This window comes from Chiloscyllium plagiosum, chromosome 1 (assembly GCF_004010195.1).
Source record: "Chiloscyllium plagiosum isolate BGI_BamShark_2017 chromosome 1, ASM401019v2, whole genome shotgun sequence".
Classification (NCBI taxonomy): domain Eukaryota; kingdom Metazoa; phylum Chordata; class Chondrichthyes; order Orectolobiformes; family Hemiscylliidae; genus Chiloscyllium; species Chiloscyllium plagiosum.
In genome coordinates, this window is record NC_057710.1 from 86,122,730 (window position 1) to 86,143,591 (window position 20,862).

At 40.2% G+C, this 20,862-nt stretch overlaps 1 protein-coding gene across 1 annotated transcript in view; it reads left to right on the forward strand.

The window, feature by feature from the left end:
• Positions 1 to 1,010: 1,010 nt before the first annotated feature.
• Positions 1,011 to 20,862, forward strand: part of LOC122554981 (phosducin-like protein 2) — a 28,978-nt gene continuing 9,126 nt past the window's right edge. Inside the window, exons 1-4 of the mRNA XM_043700479.1 lie at positions 1,011 to 1,064; positions 7,343 to 7,463; positions 12,582 to 12,672; positions 17,472 to 17,615. Of these exons, the coding sequence (XP_043556414.1) occupies positions 1,011 to 1,064; positions 7,343 to 7,463; positions 12,582 to 12,672; positions 17,472 to 17,615 (410 nt within the window). The remainder of the gene's footprint in view (positions 1,065 to 7,342; positions 7,464 to 12,581; positions 12,673 to 17,471; positions 17,616 to 20,862) is intronic.

The window sequence follows — 20,862 nt, forward strand, 5'->3', positions numbered from 1 at the left end:
AAGAAGCTAACAGCACGTTACCATCTAAGTGATTGGCTCTTGTTTCAAACTATTAAGTGTATTTCCCTGACTGGTCAGAACTATAGAAAGTTCCAGAAAACCATTGAAAAGGTTTAAAAACAGAGTTTACCTGTCGACCTCTGTCTTGGGACTCTCTTGAATCGTCTGAGGCCTTCTCAGGAGAACAGCATGGCAAGAGGCAGAGACCAGCTGACCATCCAGAGAGAGACAGGAAGAAAGCAGCTTTGCAGACCCAGAAACAGAGCCATAGAGAGAACGACTGCGTAACTTTACAATGACTCCAGAAGTATTGTAACCTTAAGGGGCCAAATTAGAATAGGGATAGTATGTTTGATATTAAAGATTATTGTAATTTTATTCCTAATAAAATGGACTGTTTTACTTTAGTACCAGCTTGTGTTCATATTGATTTGGCCGCTTTGGTATTGTGGGACACCTGGGTAAATTCATTCATAACATTCTGTTTGGAGTTGTCTGTAACTTGTTTCAAGAGGAACCAGACAACAGAATATTAAAACAGCAAAGAATGACCAAAAAAGTAAATAAAGCAAAAAATTAGAGTTGTATGAAAGCTAGCCAGAACTGAAGAAACAGAAATGAGTTTCTGTGAATACTTAAAAACAAAGAGCTAACAAAGTGAGTGGTGGACCAATAACAAGTGAAACTAGATAATTAATAACAGAAAATAAAGAAATAGCAAATGAATTGAACCATCAGTCTTCATTATAGAGGATACAAACAACATCCAAAACCAGTGATAATTCAGGAAATGGAAGGGAGGGAGGAACACAGGAAATTGACAACCAGGGTCCTTAAAATAGTGGCCAACGAGCTAGTTGACGCATTAGTTTTCATTGTCAAAAACTCCCTTGATTCTGGAAAAATCCCATTAGATTGGAAGAGAGTGAATTAAACTCCTTTATTCAAAAGAAAAGGGAGACAGAAAGCTTGAATGTACAAGCTAGTTCAAAAATATCTATCATGGGGAAATGTCAGAAAGTATTATTAAAGAAATTGTAGCAGAGCACTTGGATAAGTTCAAGGTAATTCGGCAGTCATGTAAAAGGGAAAATCATGTTTGACCAATATATTGGAGTTCTTTGAGGGTGGAACACTTCTTTGAGATAGAAGAACTGGTGGATGCATTATACTTCTGCTTTCCAGAAAAGTTCTTGCAGAAAATAAAAACTCATGCCATAGGGGTTAGGATATTAGCATGGATAGAAAATTGGCTGGCTTTACTAGGAAGTAAAGAATAGGCATAAATCAATCTTTTTCAAATTGGCAAGCTGTAATGAAGCAGGAAGCAGGGGGTATGTTTTTCTAACTGGAAGCTGGAGTCCAGTGGGGTCCCATAGGGATCAGTGCTGGGGCTTTTCCCATTTGTGGTATGCACTTGGGCAGAACAAACAAGGTAAGGGAATACATGATGAATGGTAGGAACATTTGAGCGACCAAGGATCAGAGAGGCATTGGCATGCATGTCCACAGGGCCTTTAAGGCAGTGGGATAGGTAGAAATAATAGTTAAGAAAGCATATGGGATACTTGCTGTGGGATATAGGTAAAGCAGTGTTGCTTCTGAAGCTATAATTGCTCCTGCAAGGTGATGAACTAACTTACACAATTGTATAATTGTTTCAGCAAAGATCTGAGTTAGCTAAACTTGCATGCAAAGATGAAACTATATGAAGGGAGTCAGTTAAGATTAGGATGAGCAACAATGGAATATGTTACGGACAAGTAGATAAGGAGGATAGTAGGAATGAAAGGACACTGAGCCATGCCAGCTCAGCAGATTGCCTTCACATAGGCACCAGAACGAGCCAAGTTAGTTGCAAATAAGGGATAAAACAAACAAGAGTAAGGGGCGCCAGGCTTAGAGTAGTGGGAGAAGTAAACATGGGCGGAGCCCAGCTAGTCAGGGGCGGAATACAATAGGGAATAGTGATAGGTTTGATGCATAATATGCTAGGCCAATGAAGTAAATGGGGAAGTACCAAGAGAGACTCAATTAAACTGTATAAATTGTGAAGTAATTTTTGGACCGGTGTGCCTTCTTGTTAGACACCCGTCTTGCAAGAACGTTTCAAGAAAATCTGCTGCTTCAGAATTTGACTCGGACTGAAATTTATTGATATGTGAGCTTTGTTTCTCACACTTGCCTTTATTAGCTGAAGCATAGAGCTTAAGGGCAAGGAGGTGATGCTGGAACTGCAAAAAATGTTGTTCAGACCACTATTAGAGTATTGTGTGCTGTTCACAACTCAGGAGATTTGATACAACCAGGACAGGCCAGGAAAGCTTTATTTTTATCTTCAGAGTGTTTTGCTAGAATTAATACTAAGCTTTTGGTGTAGCAGTTAAAAATAGACCTTGAATCCAAACGTACATATGCCGCAGAACTTACCGGATACTTGCCCAGTTAATATTCAGCTCAACTAGACAAGTCTGTGAGCACTACACAGAATTTCTTTGCGTTGGCATGCCTAAAGCAATTATTCAGTCATTGGAGAAACTAACCAGCCATCAGATGTTTAGGACACCAGTGCCAATGCAGTTGCACCTGCTTTGGAAGGAGGCAAGTACCTTTTTAAGATAAACCATCACTTCTTAAATGTAACTGCTTACAGTATATAACACATATAGCAGACATATGAAGATAATGATAACTTTCCAAAGGAGATTTAGACACATGCTTGTAAAGGAAAAATGTGCACAGATATGGGGTAATCAAGGGAGTGAGACTAATTGAATAATTATTCGAAGGAAGCGCAGATACAATAGGAACAATGACTTTCTTCTGTATCCTAATATTCTATGATTCTCAAAGACAGCTCTGGTGTTTTTGAGGTGATTTCTGTCAGGTAATTATTCATCAGAGGGATTATTTTGCCTCAATAGTTGTAACACTGTCACCATAATATATTGTGACATCGCCGAGTAAGTATAAATTCAAACCAGGATTGTTGTGATTGCAGAGATCTAGGATTGGAATGTTTCATTGTGATGTATCGTATTTATTTACAATTATCAGACAGTTACTTGACAACTTAATCATTTGATGAAAAGCTTTCAGTGGCTCAAGTACTATTGCTTTCCAGTGATTTTAGTACTTTGGAAATGGATTGCATTTTGTTTAAAGAGTGTTTCTGTCTCTAGCCAAAACTATTTTTACACAATTGCATAGGTTTTCACACTGATTCTTCAATAATTTTCTGCTGTGGATAAATCTTTCAGGAAGAAGAAAGGGCAAATACAATGCAGGTAACAAAATGAATTGAATTGTCTAAAAACACGTTATGTGCACTGGAGTACAGCACTATCCATTAATCCCTCAAACCTTTCGTAGGGTGAAAAATGTCCTTTTCTACATGCATTCTAATTGAATTATTTGGTGTCATCCAAAATCTGATTGTCGCATTTGAGTGGTTCATAAATAAGAAATACCAACTGGATGGTATTGGTGAAGAATTGTTTATATGGTTCAGTTGGATTGCAATTATTAAATCAAAGGCGTGATTTCAATCCTGCCCACCTGTCAAAACTGGGAATGTGGGCTGTTATGCTTGCCTGTGGGACTTAACTACGCTCGTATTTTCTTTCTGGCTTTCTGATTTGGTGGTGGTAGAGGGTTGTTTTTCAGACGGGTGGCCTGTGACCAGTGGAGTGCCACAAGGATTGGTGCTGGATCCTCTACGTTTCATCATTTATATGAATGATTTGGATGTGAACATAAGAAGTAGAGTTAGTAAGTTTGAAGATGACATCAAAATTGGAGGTGTAGGGGACATCAAAGAAGGTCACCTCAGCTTACAACAGGATCTTGATCAGATGGGCCAATGGGCTGAGAAGTGGCAGATGGAGTTTAATTCAGATAACTGTGAGGTGCTGCATTTTGGGAAAGCAAATCTTAGCAGGACTTATACGCTTAATGGTAAGGTCCTAGGGAGTGTTGCTGAACAAAGAGACCTTGGAGTGAAACTTGAAAAGGTTCAGAAAGGATTTACAAGGATGTTGTCAGGGTTGGAGGATTTGATCTATAGGGAGAGGCTGAACAGGCTGGGGCTGTTTTCCCTGGAGCATCGGAGGCTGAGGGGTGACCTTATAGAGGTTTACAAAATCTTGAGAGGCATGTATAGGGTAAATAGACAAAGTCATTTCTCTCAAGTGGGGGAGTCCAGAACCAGAGGGCATAGGTTTAGGATGAGAGAGAAAAGATATAAAAGGGACCTAAAGGGCAACTTTTTCAGGCAGAGGGTGGTACATGTATGGAATGAGCTGCCAGAGTAAGTGGTAGAGGCTAGTACAATTGCAACATTTAAAAGGCATCTGGATGGGTATATGAATAGGAAGGGTTTGGAGGGATATGGGCCAGATGCTGGCAGGTGGGACTAGATTGGGTTGAGATAACTGGTTGGCATGGACGGGTTGGTGCGAAGGATCTGATTCCGTGCTGTACATCTCTATGACTCTATGACTCTAATTGGCAACCACTCGAAATCTGAGAGGTTCTTCTTTCAGTATACAGATCAGGCTCCGATGATGTGATAAATGCCCAAATTCTTTTTCAATCCAAGTCCTGCATGTGAAAGCTATTATAGTTTCTCTTCCAGTTCTATCATGAGAGACTATAATCAGGAGAAGCTGTAAAAGATAAGCACTTTTCCTTGTTTTGTCAGGGAAGTAGGGGTGCCCAGTAGTGACCTCCTGCTGCCTAACACTATTTGTTTGTCCACTATACATCTGCTCCTTCCTGATCTCATGGTCGGACTGTGATGGAGCCCATGCTCAGGAATGCTGCAAGAGGCTCATTAATAATATTAACAGAAAACAGCAGTTTTCATGTGTTTGCAAGCATTTGTTTTGACAACTAATGTAGAAATCATGACACCAATGGTCTTTGTTATGTAGATTCCAAAAAGGTTGACAAAACTATCCATGGATTTTAAGAATCTGATAAATAAGAGGCTTGATTTCTATAAGATCCTGCCAACCAAGCTTTTATATCCTCACCGTAGTGCCACAAGTTGCCACACGTCCTGTTTTCTATCATGCTCTTTACAACACAAAAGCTGCTCCAGGTATTGTTTTCAAACTCTAATGATGTGCTGTAAAATTAGATTTCTGTTATTTTGTATAAAATTGAAGAAGAATTGCATATTTTAAAAATAAAAAAACTGAATTGGATCCTATGTGAACTCTGTGTCTATTACAATCCTATAGTGCATTTTAAAGTATTTTCTTTGTTTATCATTTTTGTTTATTTTTTGTCCTACACTGCATACTCTTGAGAAATTATTGAAAATTTAACTGAGGAACAGTTTCTTGCAGTGGCACAGTGGTTCACTGTTTAGTACTGCTGCCTCACAGCAGGGGACCTGTGTTTGATACTACCCTTTGGTGGCTGTCTGTGTGGAGCTTGCACATTCTCCTCATGTCTGTGTGGGTTTCCTCCAGGTGCTTGGTTTCCTCCCACTGTTCAAAGATATATGGATTAGGTGGATTGGCCATGGAAATGTGGTATTACAGGGATAGGGTAGAGGTGTGGGTCTGGGTGGGATACCTATGGAAGGTTGGTGTGGACTGGATGGGCTGAATGGCCTGCTTCCACACTGTAGGGAATTTATGATTCTAATTATCCTTATGTGCACACTTCAGACACAGGAATAATCTGTTACATAACTCAAAGCAGTAGGCAAAGGGATATTTGCCAAATTAGCTGTGAACTAATGAATGCCATTCCTCTATCACTTCTCTCTGTATTCTGGATCAGTTTCTAGAAGTTGTTCAAATACAAAGTACTTAATCCTGAGCGGCAGTAGCATTCAGTAAATTTGTGATTTTGCACAAAAACTGCTGAACTCTCATGGCACAGTTCTACAGGGTAATTATGGAGCAGTGATCATGTTTTTTGAATGAAAGAAATGTGAAAATAGCATTACAATGCTGTCATACAATATTACATATTATGTAGGTTTCCAAATTGAGCTGTTAGTTCTTGACTCATTGCCAAATCATGAAATGCATCTCGGAGGAAAGGATGATGTGAGCAAGCTGTTTGGTCCAAAGAAGCTCCATTTGGACACTGGCATCAACATTTCAGGGATGTTCCATGGGCACCAGCCACATGCACCCTACGTTCATGGACTTTGGCATCAGACTTTTGCAAGTCTCTAGGAACCCTCCTCTCTGGTCCACTTACAAAATGCTCTTGTTCTTCAACGCTGTATCTTGGGTTGCTGTGGCAATAATCATTATAATGCTAATGCAAGGAAACTGTGCACACAGGCCATGGGCCCAGCTTGTAGACTGGACCATGCCACATCTCCAGGCATCCCCTTGCTTTTATAGCACTCACTCACTCACTCTGAGCCAACCTGGATGTCTACAGCATCCCAGTCTTGCATTGTCTAACCTTACTTTTTTACCACTGCAGTAGATATGATCTAATTAACCTATTCGGAGGTGTTCTTACACAGCTCTAAAGCAGGTGGGTCCTAAACCCAAACCTCCTGGCTCAGAGGTAGGGACACTACATTGCTGTCTTCTTTAGTGCAGCCTCAAAACTAGGAAGCTTGTCATGATTATGAGCAGCCCTCAGTAAAGGGAGATAGTCTTTGCTGAGGACTTGGCACAGTACATCAAGGACAGCCCCCGATACCAGTCACTTGCCAGTCAGTCAGCCACTTGACAGATAGAGTCAACATGCCCACGAAAGGGGTGAGGAGCTAAATGCCAGATAGCTCACCACCCGTCTTAACTCTCTCTGCCCTATTGTGAGCTCTTTTCTCCTTACAATGAGAGAAAGGCAGGCATTGAAGGAGATACAAGAGCATGGCAAAGCATTTTCTGTTGGTGCAGGTAGGGAGGCGTCCCAAGTGAGTGAGTACACAGTGCGCAGTACATGCAGTGTTAGTGGTGTCAGGGGTTAGAATGGGTAACAGGGAGTGAGGAAAGATGTTGCAGGTAATAGAGACAATGGTAGAGCATGAGCCTTGGAGGGAGGTGGATGCTGTTGCAAAAATAGACATATAGAGACATGAGCGCTTAAGCTGTGAAAAGCCATTGACCTTCCTCCTACATTGCCGGGTATTCCTCCTGATAACTAAGACTATACTGATCTAGATGGCAATCTCAGACAAGGTTGGTATAATCTAGTGGTTTGCCTTCCTCCGTTGGTCCTAGTAGAAGAGGATTACTTACAAGTGATTGTTTAGTGTCCACTTCATAGAAAAATGTAAACTTGGTCTGACAAGTATTACTATTAACAATTTTAAAACAAAACAAAACCCCTATAATTTAGTTTACTTTTGCTCTAGGATCCCAATGAAGATACAGAATGGAATGATGCCTTACGAAGTTTTGGCATTATTCCTCCAAAAGAAAAACCAAGGGATGAGGTTGAAGAAATAGTCTTGCGTTTAAAGGAAGAAGCTAAAGGTAAAAGTTTAATTTTGTCTAAAGGTGCACTTGAAAGCAGTATGTTTTAATAATTGAGATAAGGACGTTATGATCTCAGCTGATGTCACTAATAAACAAGTCAAATCCCAGAATCAAATCTGGCTTGATTGATCATATTTTGTTTTTATTAATTTGATGTAGAAGAATTTCACTTAAACATAACGTGCCAAGTTGCAGATCTAGCTTTCACAATAAAACAGAAATTTATTACGCAAAAGAAATAAAAATAAACTAAAACAAAACAAGCTATCGGCATGTAATGCTACTTAATTCTTTTTCTGCTACTTAATTTTTTTTCAAAAGCCTGGCAAAGCAAAATGTAATCTATTCTTTAGAATCTAGATAAGTTTTCCTTCCATATTTAAATCTGTAGCTTTGGCTTAACCACTTCTTCTCTCACTTCATTTCCTGTGAGTTCTGACATCTTTTATTTGAATCCTCATATCACTGAGATCTCAGAATCCCTCAACTTTGAGTAACTAATTCAGATTTCTAACCAAACCCTTCCAGTCTTAAATGCAGTGTTAATGCATTTCTACCATTGCTTTTAAACATGCTACTTATACATACCTATTACAAAAAAGAATGATGGGACGCTAAGTAAATCTTTCACATCACGTGTACTTTGTCTAAATGCTAATCTTTGCTCATAATCTGATGATACTTCAGCCTGAGCTGTTTTCTCCACTCTCAGGGGCTGGACAAGTTAAAAATAGGATCACTGGTTTCAGTCACAATTGTCTGTGTGTAATAATTCAAATTTATAAGCATACAAGGCTTCCACACATCCATGGATTATTTTTTTGTTCTCTTCAGGATGCTTTTCTATGCCTGGCATATTCCTGCATCTCTGTGTGCCTTATTTCCTTTTGTAGTTCATTACCAGAAAGGACTCAAACACTTTATGACACATTTGCTGGCAAATGAGCAATTGCTAATCGTAACCAGCTCATTAGCATCTTAACTATAATGCCATGGTTGTTTAAAACCTGTACTCTGGAAGGAGAATTATTTTGCACCCAGAACAATGGACAGAAGGAGATGGGTAGCCTGGCAAAATGACAGGAGAGCACTTGGGCTGAAAGCTTTTAAGGTTTGGCCATTGTTGAAAGCTTACTAGAGCTACCTGTATTGCCAGGTGTAGACCATAATTATCGGCTGCAGGTAGGCAAATTGATCCTCTTTGAGACCCAAGTCACAGATATTTTCCAGACTTTTTCAGAATTTTCTATGGGCACATGTAAAGAATGGAGCTCCAGAGCTTTGACAGAGCTAAAGAGATGAGAGCTCAGCAACAAGCCAGTATTGCTACAGATGGTAACCCTTGCAAGGAACAACATTTGAATTAGCTGGAGGATGAGATTGAATGAAATGCCTGTTAGAAAAGCTGTAGCCTGCACTAACTCGATCGAATATATCAGAGCTATGGAGACGATTAGGCCTATCCGAGATGGATCTCACCTATGCAGAATTAGGGAATTTTGAAAACCTAACAGGTGAAGTCTGCAAGTAACATTGGATTTCATCTCCTCCAGCTCTGTGTGGCCTCCCTTTCAGAGCCTTTGACTTGCACTACCAAACTGCTGTGAGCTGCCTCCCCTTGAATTACAGCATCTGCTTCTCAAATATCAAGAACTGCTCACACTGCTGGATTGGCTCCCATGCCTGCTGGCCATTAGTTGGATGGCCCTTAAAAGAAGCAAAAGTGGCATATTTGTAATGCCACTGTGCCTAGTGATTTAGGGACCCAAGCCCGAGCAGGACACGGGTTCAAAACCTACCATTTAATCAAGTTAATTTATTGAAGTGACAGATCTGGAATTGAAAGCTAGTCCCAGCAACAGTGACCATGAAAGTATCATTGATTGTTGTAAAAGCTCAGCTACTGTAGATCACTACTGCGCTTTAGAAATGTCAAATGCAGCCTGTATTAGTCTAGTTTATTGACTCCAGACCTATAGCAATCTGAGTCACATTTAACTGCACTCTGAAAAGTGCAAGACACTATACTATATAAAACTGCTTGTGAAAAGTCCTTTCCTGAGGGACTGCAGCGGTTCAAGAAGACCACCTTCTCAACAGTACTTAGGGATGAGCAAGAAATACGAGTTTTGTCAGTGATATTTGTATCCCATGATTAAATAAAAAAATGCATTTCCTCTTCCACTGCCCACCCATGTGACTGCTCCACTTCACTTTGGACACTTTAAGTGTAATATTGTTTCAAATCACTGTTTCAAAGTTTACTCCTTGTTCCAAAACCTATTTGTTCGGAAAATTGTTCAAAAGATCAAAGTGTCAATTTCAGGGAGGTTCATGGAGGGTTTCTCTCCTGGAGCTCTAACAAATATCCTCGCACAATCTTACAATGCTCAGCTCATTAAGCGTGCACAATGTCTCCATGGCACCGCTCTCGTACAATCATGCACTTTCCAATGTCAGAATTTCTCACTGTTGCTAGGGCCTTCTGAGTTCTCCGATGCTAGATCCATCTTTACAGACCAGCTATGAACCAGGTCAAACCCTGTTGGCCAGAAAATGGACTTTACAGTTTCATCATGTGAAAAATTGCAACAGAGATAGTCAATAAAGGTAAACCGGCATCCTGCTTTGCTGATGAGAACTTGGAAGTTCTGGTAGGAGGGGTGGTAGACTGGAAGGCTGTCCTCAGGACCATCAGTAAAAAGCATGACATCAGTCCCAGCAGCATGACCCAAAGTAATACAGAAGAAGATGAATGATTTTCTGTGCTCTAAAGTGGTAAATGCACTATTTTTTCTCAGATTCACTAACTTTGCCACTGCACATACCTCCCACCAAGGCTCTTGGTATCCCACGCCCAGTGTTGAATGCAACATCTTCCCTCAATCACCCGAGCTCCAAGCTACTAACCTTTCCTGCCATCTACATATCCTATTCACTCACTTGGGACAGCTTTCACCAATTGCAGCAACACTAACAGGTGTGCCAGGCATATTAATCTCATTCAATCCCTGCCTTTGTCTCATTCCAGTATAAAAATACACACAATATGACAGATATCACCAAGAGAGCTGATGGGGCACTCGACATTCATCTGCTCATTCCCTTAGCAAACAGAATCCTTGCCTTTCTGGGAGAGGATCACAACTGCTTATATTTTGTTTCGGCAAACAACTGTTGTCAAGTCCTGCACTACTCTTTCATTGCCACTACTTTAAATATATTCTTAACATGCGCAAGCATTCTACCCCTATTTTGCAGATTATTCTCTCGCTTGTCTTCTACAGGCACAAGTATCCTGCACGCAGCCTCTGTCATGAAGAGACCAGCCTCTCCAGCTAACATCTCCTCTTCTACCTCTGAGGAAGAGGACATAAATCAATCAAGGAAGCATCAACAAGGCTGCCTCCTCCATTGGCTCAGATACTGATTCTTTAGTGGGTATTTTAGATAGATTAAAGTTGAGAGTGCATTCTGATAAACACATTGGTGGCACATCACCATAGCTTGCAGAGGAAGAAATGTCCCAGACTGCTGGCACTCAGTGGGCTGCCGAACATGAAGCAACCACTCAGTCTGAAGTAGAGGAAGATCCTGTGCTGCTGGCCATTAATTACTTCCTTGAATTGGAGTTCTTGCAAACGCCTTGATGAGTGCAAGATGAAACGTTTTGACAGAATCATTTTTTTCCCCACCAATACTATTTGAAAATCTTAACAATGCACTTAGAAAATCATAACATGATCAGATAGAGTCAACATGATTTACAAAAAGGGAATCACTATTTGATAAATTCATTAGATTTTCTTGAGGATGTAAATAATGGTGTAGATAAAGGGGAATTAAGAGGTGTAAAACATTTTGATTTCCAAAAGACATTCAATACGGTACCACGCAAAATGTTAATTGTCAAACTAAATGCTCATGGAATTGGGATAACAGACTAATATGGATAGAAGGTTGGTAAAAGTCAGAAAACACCAAACAGGGATAAAAAGGGCAATTTCAAGTTGGCAGATTGTAACTGAGAAGTGAGGCAAGGAACAGTGCAGATCAATGCTTAGGAATTTATCCCTGACTCATATGATGAGACTGAGAGTAATGTATTGATTTTGCTATTGGTACAAAGCTAAGGGAGAATGTAAGCTTGTGTGAGAATGACACAAAGAGGCAACTCAAAAAGGTGACAAAGGGCCATAGACGTTAGCTTAATAGGCTACAAGGAGATGGACAGAGCATAATGGGGGGGAATGTAAGGTTGTTCGCTTTGGTAGTAAGCATTGAAAAGGAGAATATATTATAAAAGGTGTGAAACTTCCTGATGAAGGGCTTTTGCCCGAAATGTTGATTTTCCTGCTCCTTGGATGCTGCCTGACCTGCTGTGCTTTTCCAGCACCACTCTAATCTAGACTTTATTGCCAGGATATAGAGTATAAAAATAAGACAGTCTTGATATAATTGTATGCTTTGTTGGGGTCATGCCTGGACTACTGTGTACAGTTTTAACTGAGGGTATACTTTCAATGGGAGCAGCACAGCAAAGGTTCACTATATTGGTTTGTGGGATGAAATTGTTATTCAGTGATGACAGGCTGAGTAAATGTGGTTTATATTCTCTGCAGTTCAGACAAAGGAGTTGCTAAGATACAGTGTTTCTCCCAAATAGGATTTCTAGAACATTGATCCACAGACTCAGAATAAGAGATCAATAAGAGCTGAAATGAGAAGAAACCTCTCACCTGAAGGGTAATAATCTTGGGAGTTCTCTACCCCAGGCTTGTAGATGCTCCATACTTTATTATATTTAAAGCTGAGATAGTCAAATCTTGGTTTCTTAGGCTATCAATGGAGATTTAGAATGGGAAGAGGACAAAGAGAGATGAGGTTGATGGTCAATCATGATCAAGTTGAATGGAGAACAGCTTGAGTGGCCATATGATGTTCTCCAGTTCCTATTTCTCATGATCTTCTATTCTTTTGTCGCATGCTCACACACATAGATTCTTGTAATGCTTCTGACAAAGTTATAGGGACACTGAGCAAAGTTCTAACATTGGGCATCATCAATACATCAGTCATTTTGAGTCCAATGTCAAAAGTTTTTGCTTTTTACAGTTAAACCCTATGAACGGATGAACCTTGCAGAGTTAAAAGAAGCAGAGGATGAGTTTGATGGGGAGGATGAACGTGCTGTTGAAATGTACAGGTTAGTGCAAACAACTCTTTTTCTACAACAATAAAATAGCACATGGGAAGGATCTGTTTCAATTGATTCACTGAGTATTACTTGCCTTCAGATTGTAAAGTGGAGACCTAGTTTTATACATTTTAATTTCAGATATATTGTAATTGATGAGCAATTATATTTCTATACATACACAAAAAATTGAAATTATTTTGTAGGAAATTAATGCACTAAATATTATAGACTGTATATAAAATCTTAGATACTCAAATGCAATTAATGCAGCATCTGCAAATTCTTCTCCATAAGTATATGGGGAATACTGAGTAAGTACTACAGTGAGGGTAAGGATGCGTTCCTGCTACTTCTTGAACTGGTTCTGTGATTCCACGGGTCCTTTTAAGGAAAAGCTCTTGTCTTGCCTCAAACAATAACGTCATTAACTAAGGAGTAGACAGCTGTAATTGTCAAAGCTCACACATTATCAACATCTCTACCCATTCAAGGTGCATGTAAAGATTTGTAGCTCGGGTGCTTGTGTAATTGTGGGTATGTTAGCCGAGCTGGGAAGTTGATTTGCAGATATTTTGTCCACTGTCTAGGTGACATCTTCAGTGCTTTGGAGCGTCCTGTGAAGCGCTGCTGTACTGTGTCTTCGTGAATTTATTTGGTTCCATTCCTGCTGCTTCTGGTTGCCAGTTCTGGCTGTTCGTTGTAGTGGTCGGTATATTGGGCCTAGGTCTATGTGTCTGGGCAGATGCCTAACAACCTCAACTCCAAAGAGAGAGAAGCCCTAAAAATGCTCAAAAATGACAGGAACATAATCATAGTACCAGCAGGTAAAGGCAGAATGACAGTTATTATGGATAAGACCAAATATATTCGGAAAACAGAGAAACTACTTGCAGATACTAATGCCTACCGACAGAGGGAGTATGACCCCATGCCACAGCTAACCAATAGAATAATCAATACATTATGGAACTAACAAAAAAAAAATGGACTGATAACCAGGATTGACCAACAAAGAATGAAACCAGAAACCAGAACCTAGACTCCAAGATTTTACGGACTACCAAAGGTACATAAACCAGAAATACCACTTAGATCCATTGTTGCACTTTCAGGAACTCCATCACAGAAACAGGCAAAAGAACATCAGCAAAAACTGAAACATTTTATCAGCTGATCCAAAATCCATACAATCATCACAGGAATCCCTAGACAACATCAAAAACATAAACATAGGCAAGGACGAAGCAATGGTCTCTTTCAATACAATGGCACTGTTCACTTCAGTTGACAAAATTCTAGACAGAGAGACAGTAGCCAACCTCCTGGACAAACAGAACAGATGACACGATGGGGAACCTATAAACAAGGACTGCATAATCAAACTACTAGACGTGTGCATGACGGCGCACCTCACATTCAACAACCAAATATATGAACAGATCAATGGGACACCTATGGGCTCACTCATCTCCGGGCTCATAGCAGAAGCAGTGATGCAAAGACTGGAACAAACAGCCCTCCTACAAATCTGATCCAAATTACAAAAGTGTCATCCACATATCTGATCCAAATTCTGGATCAGATATGTGGACGACACTTTTGTAATTATTAAAAGAACTGAAATCGAGAATAAACATGGGATCATCAACACTATACTCACAAATCTAACAACCTCTACACCAAAGACAGAGATGCCCTAAAAACACTCAAAAATGCCAAGAACATAATCATAGTACTAGCGGATACAGGCAGAATGACGGTTATTATGGACAAGACCGAATATATTCGCAGAGCAGCAAAACTATTTGCAGATACCGATTTATGAGAGAGGAGGAAACCAACAATTAACTCCCATTCCTAGATGTGAAGGTAGAAAGAACACAGATTGGTGAATGCACCACAACAGTGTACAGGAAAGCCACACGCACCGACCAGATCCTGAGCGACATCAGCAACCACCCAAACACACATAAGGGACACACTGCAGCACTCCCAACCTGTGAAGAGAAGAAGAAGAACAGCTCTACAGAGTCTTCGCCAAGAACGGATTTCCCCACAACTTCATCAGCAGATGCCTAACAGACAAACAACGCGGCGAGGACATGCCACAACAATACACACTAACCACTCTACCTTATGTAAAAAATGTCTTGGAACTGACAGCCAAACTTCTCCGACCACTTGGGTTCATGACAGCCCATAAACCAACAGCCAAACTCAGACAACTCATCAGGACAAAAGACCCTATACCCATCACGTTCAAGACAAAGGTAATTTACATGATTCCATGCAAAGACGACACAAACATTATATAGGACAACTAGCAATCCACATCCATGGACACCAACTAGCCACTAAATGCCACAAGCAGCTGTCCCTAGTAGCCATATGCGCAGATGACAAGGACCACACATTCGCCTGGGGCTACACAACAATCATAGGACAAGCTGAACAGAGGACAGCCAGAGAATTTCTAGAGACATGGCACTCATCCATGGATTCCATCAACAAACACATAGACCAAGACCCAACATATCAGCTGCTACAATGAACAACTGGAAGCAACAGGAAAGGAACCAAATAAATTCCAGAAGACATAGTATAGCAGCGCTTCACAGGAGGCTCCAAAGCATTGAAGATGTCACCTAGACAGGGGACGAAACGTCTGCATACCATCTTCCCAGCTCGGCAAACATACCCACAATTACGGCATCTCTACCCATTTCTTTACTAAAAGATATTTCCAGAAGGGGAAGAGAATGAAATGCATTTCCTTAATCCACTATATCATACATGTCTAACTTTTTCATATGAAGGGCCACTTCTCAATTCTTTTTCATTCAGAGGGTCATAGACCAAATTTTGGAACAATGAGGGATTAGAAATTCATTTCACTTTTGTTAAAAATAATCAAAAAATACTTTCTCGTAAAAATGTGCCCTTACCTCTTCTCTTCCCTTTCAAAATGCCAATAGGATCCCCCTGGTCCTCACCTACCATTTCACCAGCATCCATCTTCAAAGGATCATAGATCGCCATTTCCGCCACCTCCAATGAGATGTCACTACCAGACACATATTCCCTTTCCCTCTCTTGTCAGCCTTTCACAGGACTGTTTCCTCTGGAACACCCTGGTCCACTCTTCCTCCATTCCCAACACAGTCCCACACCCCCAAGGCACCTTCCCCTGCAATTGCAGGTGTAAATCCTGCCTGTTTACTTCCTCCCTCTTCACGATCCAAGGGTCCAGACCTTCCAGGTGAAGTAGTGATTTACCTGCACTTCACTCAATCTAATCTGCTGTATTCATTGCTCATAATGTGGCCTCTTCTGCACTGGTGGGATGAAACACAAACTGGATGATCACTTTGCAAAACACCTGTCCGCAAAAATGATTCTGAGCTCCCAGTTGCCTTTTGAAGCCAGGGTGCTCCTGACTATGGATAAACTCACTTCCCCATTTCTTTCCATCACAGATCCAGGTGCATCACTTCATGATGCCCAGCACCAAATAGTACCTCAGATGATGGCCAGCCATCACAAGCTGCATACATTTCTCATCCATGGATATTGATATCTGACATTTACAAACTCCCATGACCATCATGCCACCTCTCCAATCCTTGCTCAGGAAGCATAGATTTGTACTTCAGGGCACAAAGCAATGAGCATCAAAGGGCTGCTGCAAAGACACTTTGCACCCATGTCTTGATATGTCAGTTAGTGCATTTATAAAATAAAAAGCCTGCTTTGCTCGTCAGCAGTCCTCAGTTAAGGGGGTGGGCTTCTTGCTGTATGGTAGTGTTGCTATCAGTCTCATTTGCAGCCTTTTCCTGTCACCAGCAAAGAAAGTCAGACATTCCCTTCCTTGCAGCTTCTTCCATCCAGGAATCTTTCCCCACTCCATCTAAACTCACTATCACTTCCAATATCAAGGCTAAGGCTGAATGTGGCCACTCATCATTGCTCACTGCTCCTCCCTTCCTATGCTGTTTCTGTCCTGTGTTTGCTTGTGAGATACTGTGAGCTAATCAATAGCAAAGCACAAGAGAGAAAAAGTCTGTGATTGGAAGAACAGCTACTACCAGACTCTGTCACTTCCATTTGTGTGTATTTTGAAAATTGGTGGTGGCCCAGATGGAAGCACAGGGTGGGCTGGATTCTGGCCTGTGGGCTGCATATTGGACAGTCCAATAAATTGAGGCAAATTTCTCTGCAACTCAAATTCTGCCCTGCAGGGCCTTAACAGAAATCCTAAAGAACTGGAGTTAATCTATGTAGGAGGGTTTGGGCTAAAAATGACTACTTTTCAGAGCCAAAAAAGTGTGTGTACATTTTCTCTGGCACAAATTAAATCTCAATGGTATTTATGATGTGTTAGCTATGCCCTAGTCCATCTTACAAGGGCACATCATCCTCGGCATTGCTGCAGAGTCCTTGTAAGCACCTTTTACAAAAATCACTCTCAAACTTTTGCAACTAGTTCAGGCTTGATGTCAAGATAGATGAGTGCTTCAATTACTGCAGCACAATGGGACCTCAAGCATTCAGTTCCTGAAGAATGAAAGAAATGAAAATATGGGAAAAAGAGAAAGGGAATTGTAGAAAAGAGTTTCAGTCTGGAGTTATCACTGGGGAGCCACAAAGGGATAATGATCTTCCTTCCATAGACATTTCTGATTGTAAATACAGTAACAATGTTTTCTGATTGATAGGTATACAGATATGAATTCAAGAGCCATCTTTGAAACGAACATTTAAGCAGACCAGTGCCATATTGAAAGTGACTCATGTTTGTGTTTTAGGCGCAAGCGTCTGGCAGAATGGCAGGCTTTACAAAGAAAAAGTAAGTTTGGTGAGTTGGCTGAACTCCAAGGAGATGAGTATGTAAAGCAAATTACTTATGCGGGAGACGAAATATGGGTCATACTTCACCTTTATAGACCTGGGTATGTTGCTAATCCATTTCTCAGACATAACAGCCTTTTTAATTGTGTTATTAACTTCAGTGTTTCAACATGCAGCAATGATAAAATCAATATTTAAGACCATAGCATCTTGCATCATATTTATTACCAATGGATTTTTTTTACACTCGGGAAAATTTACTAGTATTATTGAAATGTTTTAAATTGCAGTATAGTGCCAAGGGAACAAAATTAATGGTCTTGGTTTTGTCCATATTACAAAGTCCTTAATTTGGAAGTTTCTGGAAGCCATCTAAATATATAAAACATGTGACTGGTTACAAAGTTCTATAGGAATTAATCAAATCATTGAGTAGAGCTGAATGCACAAAACAACCAAGACCTAAGCCAAAAATCTATGGAGAGAGAATTAGAAAAGAAATGTCTCAGGCTTTACAAATCCAAAAAATATTACTAAATTTATTTTTCACTAAGTAATATTTTCAATAAAGTATACATTGAGATACTCATGAGTCAAACAGAAGATACAAGCACACTGTTAATGCATATTCTTGGAATACTAGTTAATTTAAAAGATGGTTCTGACCAGAAAGCCATCCTGAAGGTTCTGAAAAATTAATACTAAAACTTTAAATCCAGTTTTGGAAATGAATTTTTGCCTCCCACCCAATACGTTTCCCTGTCTGCTCTGCTAAGAGCTCTGATTGGGTCGGAGTAATGCAAATACCCACAGAGCTGTTATGGTGCAGAATTCAAGTGACATACATGATCATAGGATGTTGTGGTAGAGTCCTTACTTTTGGGCCAGGTAGGCACAGGTGTAAGTTCCACTGGCTCTGGAGATGTGTCATAGCATATCTGAACAAGTTGATTAGAATATTACACATGTCCATTTTTTAGTCGTGACACATGAATCTTGCTGCTTATCCAAATATGTTTACACACCTCTAGGATATATATAGTCGTTCAATGTTAACTTGTATAGCGAAGTGGATATGGAAGCCTAAACATGACCCGTTTTCAGGATTAGTGGTACTCAATGCAGTACACTAGGCAGTGGTTTATTGTCCTCATCAAACACTGATTCAATAGAAGAAAGCATTTAATGTGAACACATTAATCAGTTTGCAAAAGACATGCAGTACAAAATGAAAATTTGTGCATCCAGATTAACAAAATAAAAATCCAATTTTTGTGGCAAATCGTCATTGAGGAGTTCAAATTACGAGTAATTAACTTTTGCATAAAAAATTAACGGCTTCAAGTTCTACAATTGAATTTTATGATTCAATCTCACAATATCAGCAAAAACATCTGAAATCCATATAATTAAAAAGGAATTTGGTTTAACATTAGATTTTTGTCTATGCTTAATTAAGCCCATACATCATGAAATAACATTTTATATGTTCTGTATTTCTTTTCAACTGTAACAACCCACCAGCTAATGTGATTGTTTCACACTGCTGGAATTAGTTCAATCAACAATCTTGGCTACTAAATGTATTATTTTGCTTAGAACACCATCTTGTGGTTAGGCTTCTCTCAGGTGCCAAGGAACAAATTACTGCAGATAGAGTTATAGAAATGTACAGCACAGGAACAGACCCGTCGGTTCAACTCATCCATACCAACCAGATATGCTAAATTAATCTAGTCCCATTTTCCAGCATTTGGCCCATAATCCCTCAAAACCCTTTCTATTTATGTACCCATCCAGATGCTTTTAAAAGTTGTACTTGTACCAGGCTCCATCACTTTCTCTGGCAGCTCATTCCATACATGCACTTCCCTCTGCATGAAAATGTTGCCCCTTAGGTCTCTTTTAAATCTTTCCCCTCTCACCCTAAACCTATGCCCTCTACGTTTGGACTCCACTACCCTGGGGAAAAGAACTTGTCTATTTACCATATTTATGCCCTTCATGATTTTAGACACTTCTATAAGGTCACCCCTCATATTCTGATCGTCCAAGGAAAATAACCCCAGCCTATTTAGCCTCTCCCTTTAGCTCAAGCCCTCCAACCCTGGCAACCTTCTTGTAAATCTTTTCTGAAACCTTTCAAGTTTCACAACACCCTTCCCATAGCAGGAATGCAGTATTCCAAACATGGCCCAACCAATATCCTATACAGCTGCAAAATGACATGCCAACTCCGATACTCAATGCATTGACCAATAAGGGCAAGCATACCAAATGGCTTCTTTACTGAGCTAAACTTTGTAGCATCCCCATTTCCCCACTCCACCCTCATCCACCCTCCCCACTCTCCCCCTTCTCATTCTGGGGAGCTTCACCTGTTATGCACACTCTCTCCCCATCACAGAAGACCTGTTCAAAATCATGCATACGTCTCTAACTTGTCACACGAGCATGTGACGTCACTGCGTAGAAACGCATAGTTTCCAACATCTCTGTCATCAAACACTGCCTTAAAAATAAGGGTCTCCCACTTAAGATGAAGGTTAGGACAAATTTCTTTACTCCAGTGGGTCATTGGTGCATAAAAACAAGGCGGGGAAGGTTATTCATGCCCTCGCGCTGCTCCCTCATTAAGTAGTCTGCTCTGATTAAAACCTCAAATCCATATTAACAATTATCTGTGAAAACGCTTCATCCACTTGCTTAAGAGTCAATCCATCTTTGTCTTAAAAATATTCAAGGATTCTGCTGCTACCACCTTTTTAGGAGTTCAAAGACTCTCAAACCAAAAAATTTCACCTCATCTGCCTTAAATGAACAATCCCTTATTTTTAAACAGTTACGCTTAGTTCTTGATTCTTCCACAAGAAGAAACATCCTCTCCATATCCACCCTGTCAAGAATCCACAGGATTTTATATGTTTCAGTCAAGTCACTCTTATTCTTTGAAGCTCCAGCACATCCAAGATTAGCCTGTCCAACTTTTCCTCATAACACAACCCACCTATTCCAGTTAAGCCTGGTAACTTTCTATAAGATGTTTCCAACACATTGAATTCTTAAGTAAGGTAACCATTATAGTGGTTAGGACTTAAAACATGGTCTCACCGGTGAGCTGTATTTTGTTTTGTTCACTCTTGGGACATGAGCATCGCTGGCTGGGTCAACATTTATTGCCCATCCATAGTTGCTCTTGAGAAGATATTGGGGAGCTGCCTTCTTGAACCGTTGCAGTCCAAGTGCTGTAGGTGGACTCTCTATACCCTAAGAGAGGGAATTCTAGGATTTTCAACCAGAAACAGTGAAGGAACAATTCTCTTACAGCCACTGTGTTATTTGGCGAGT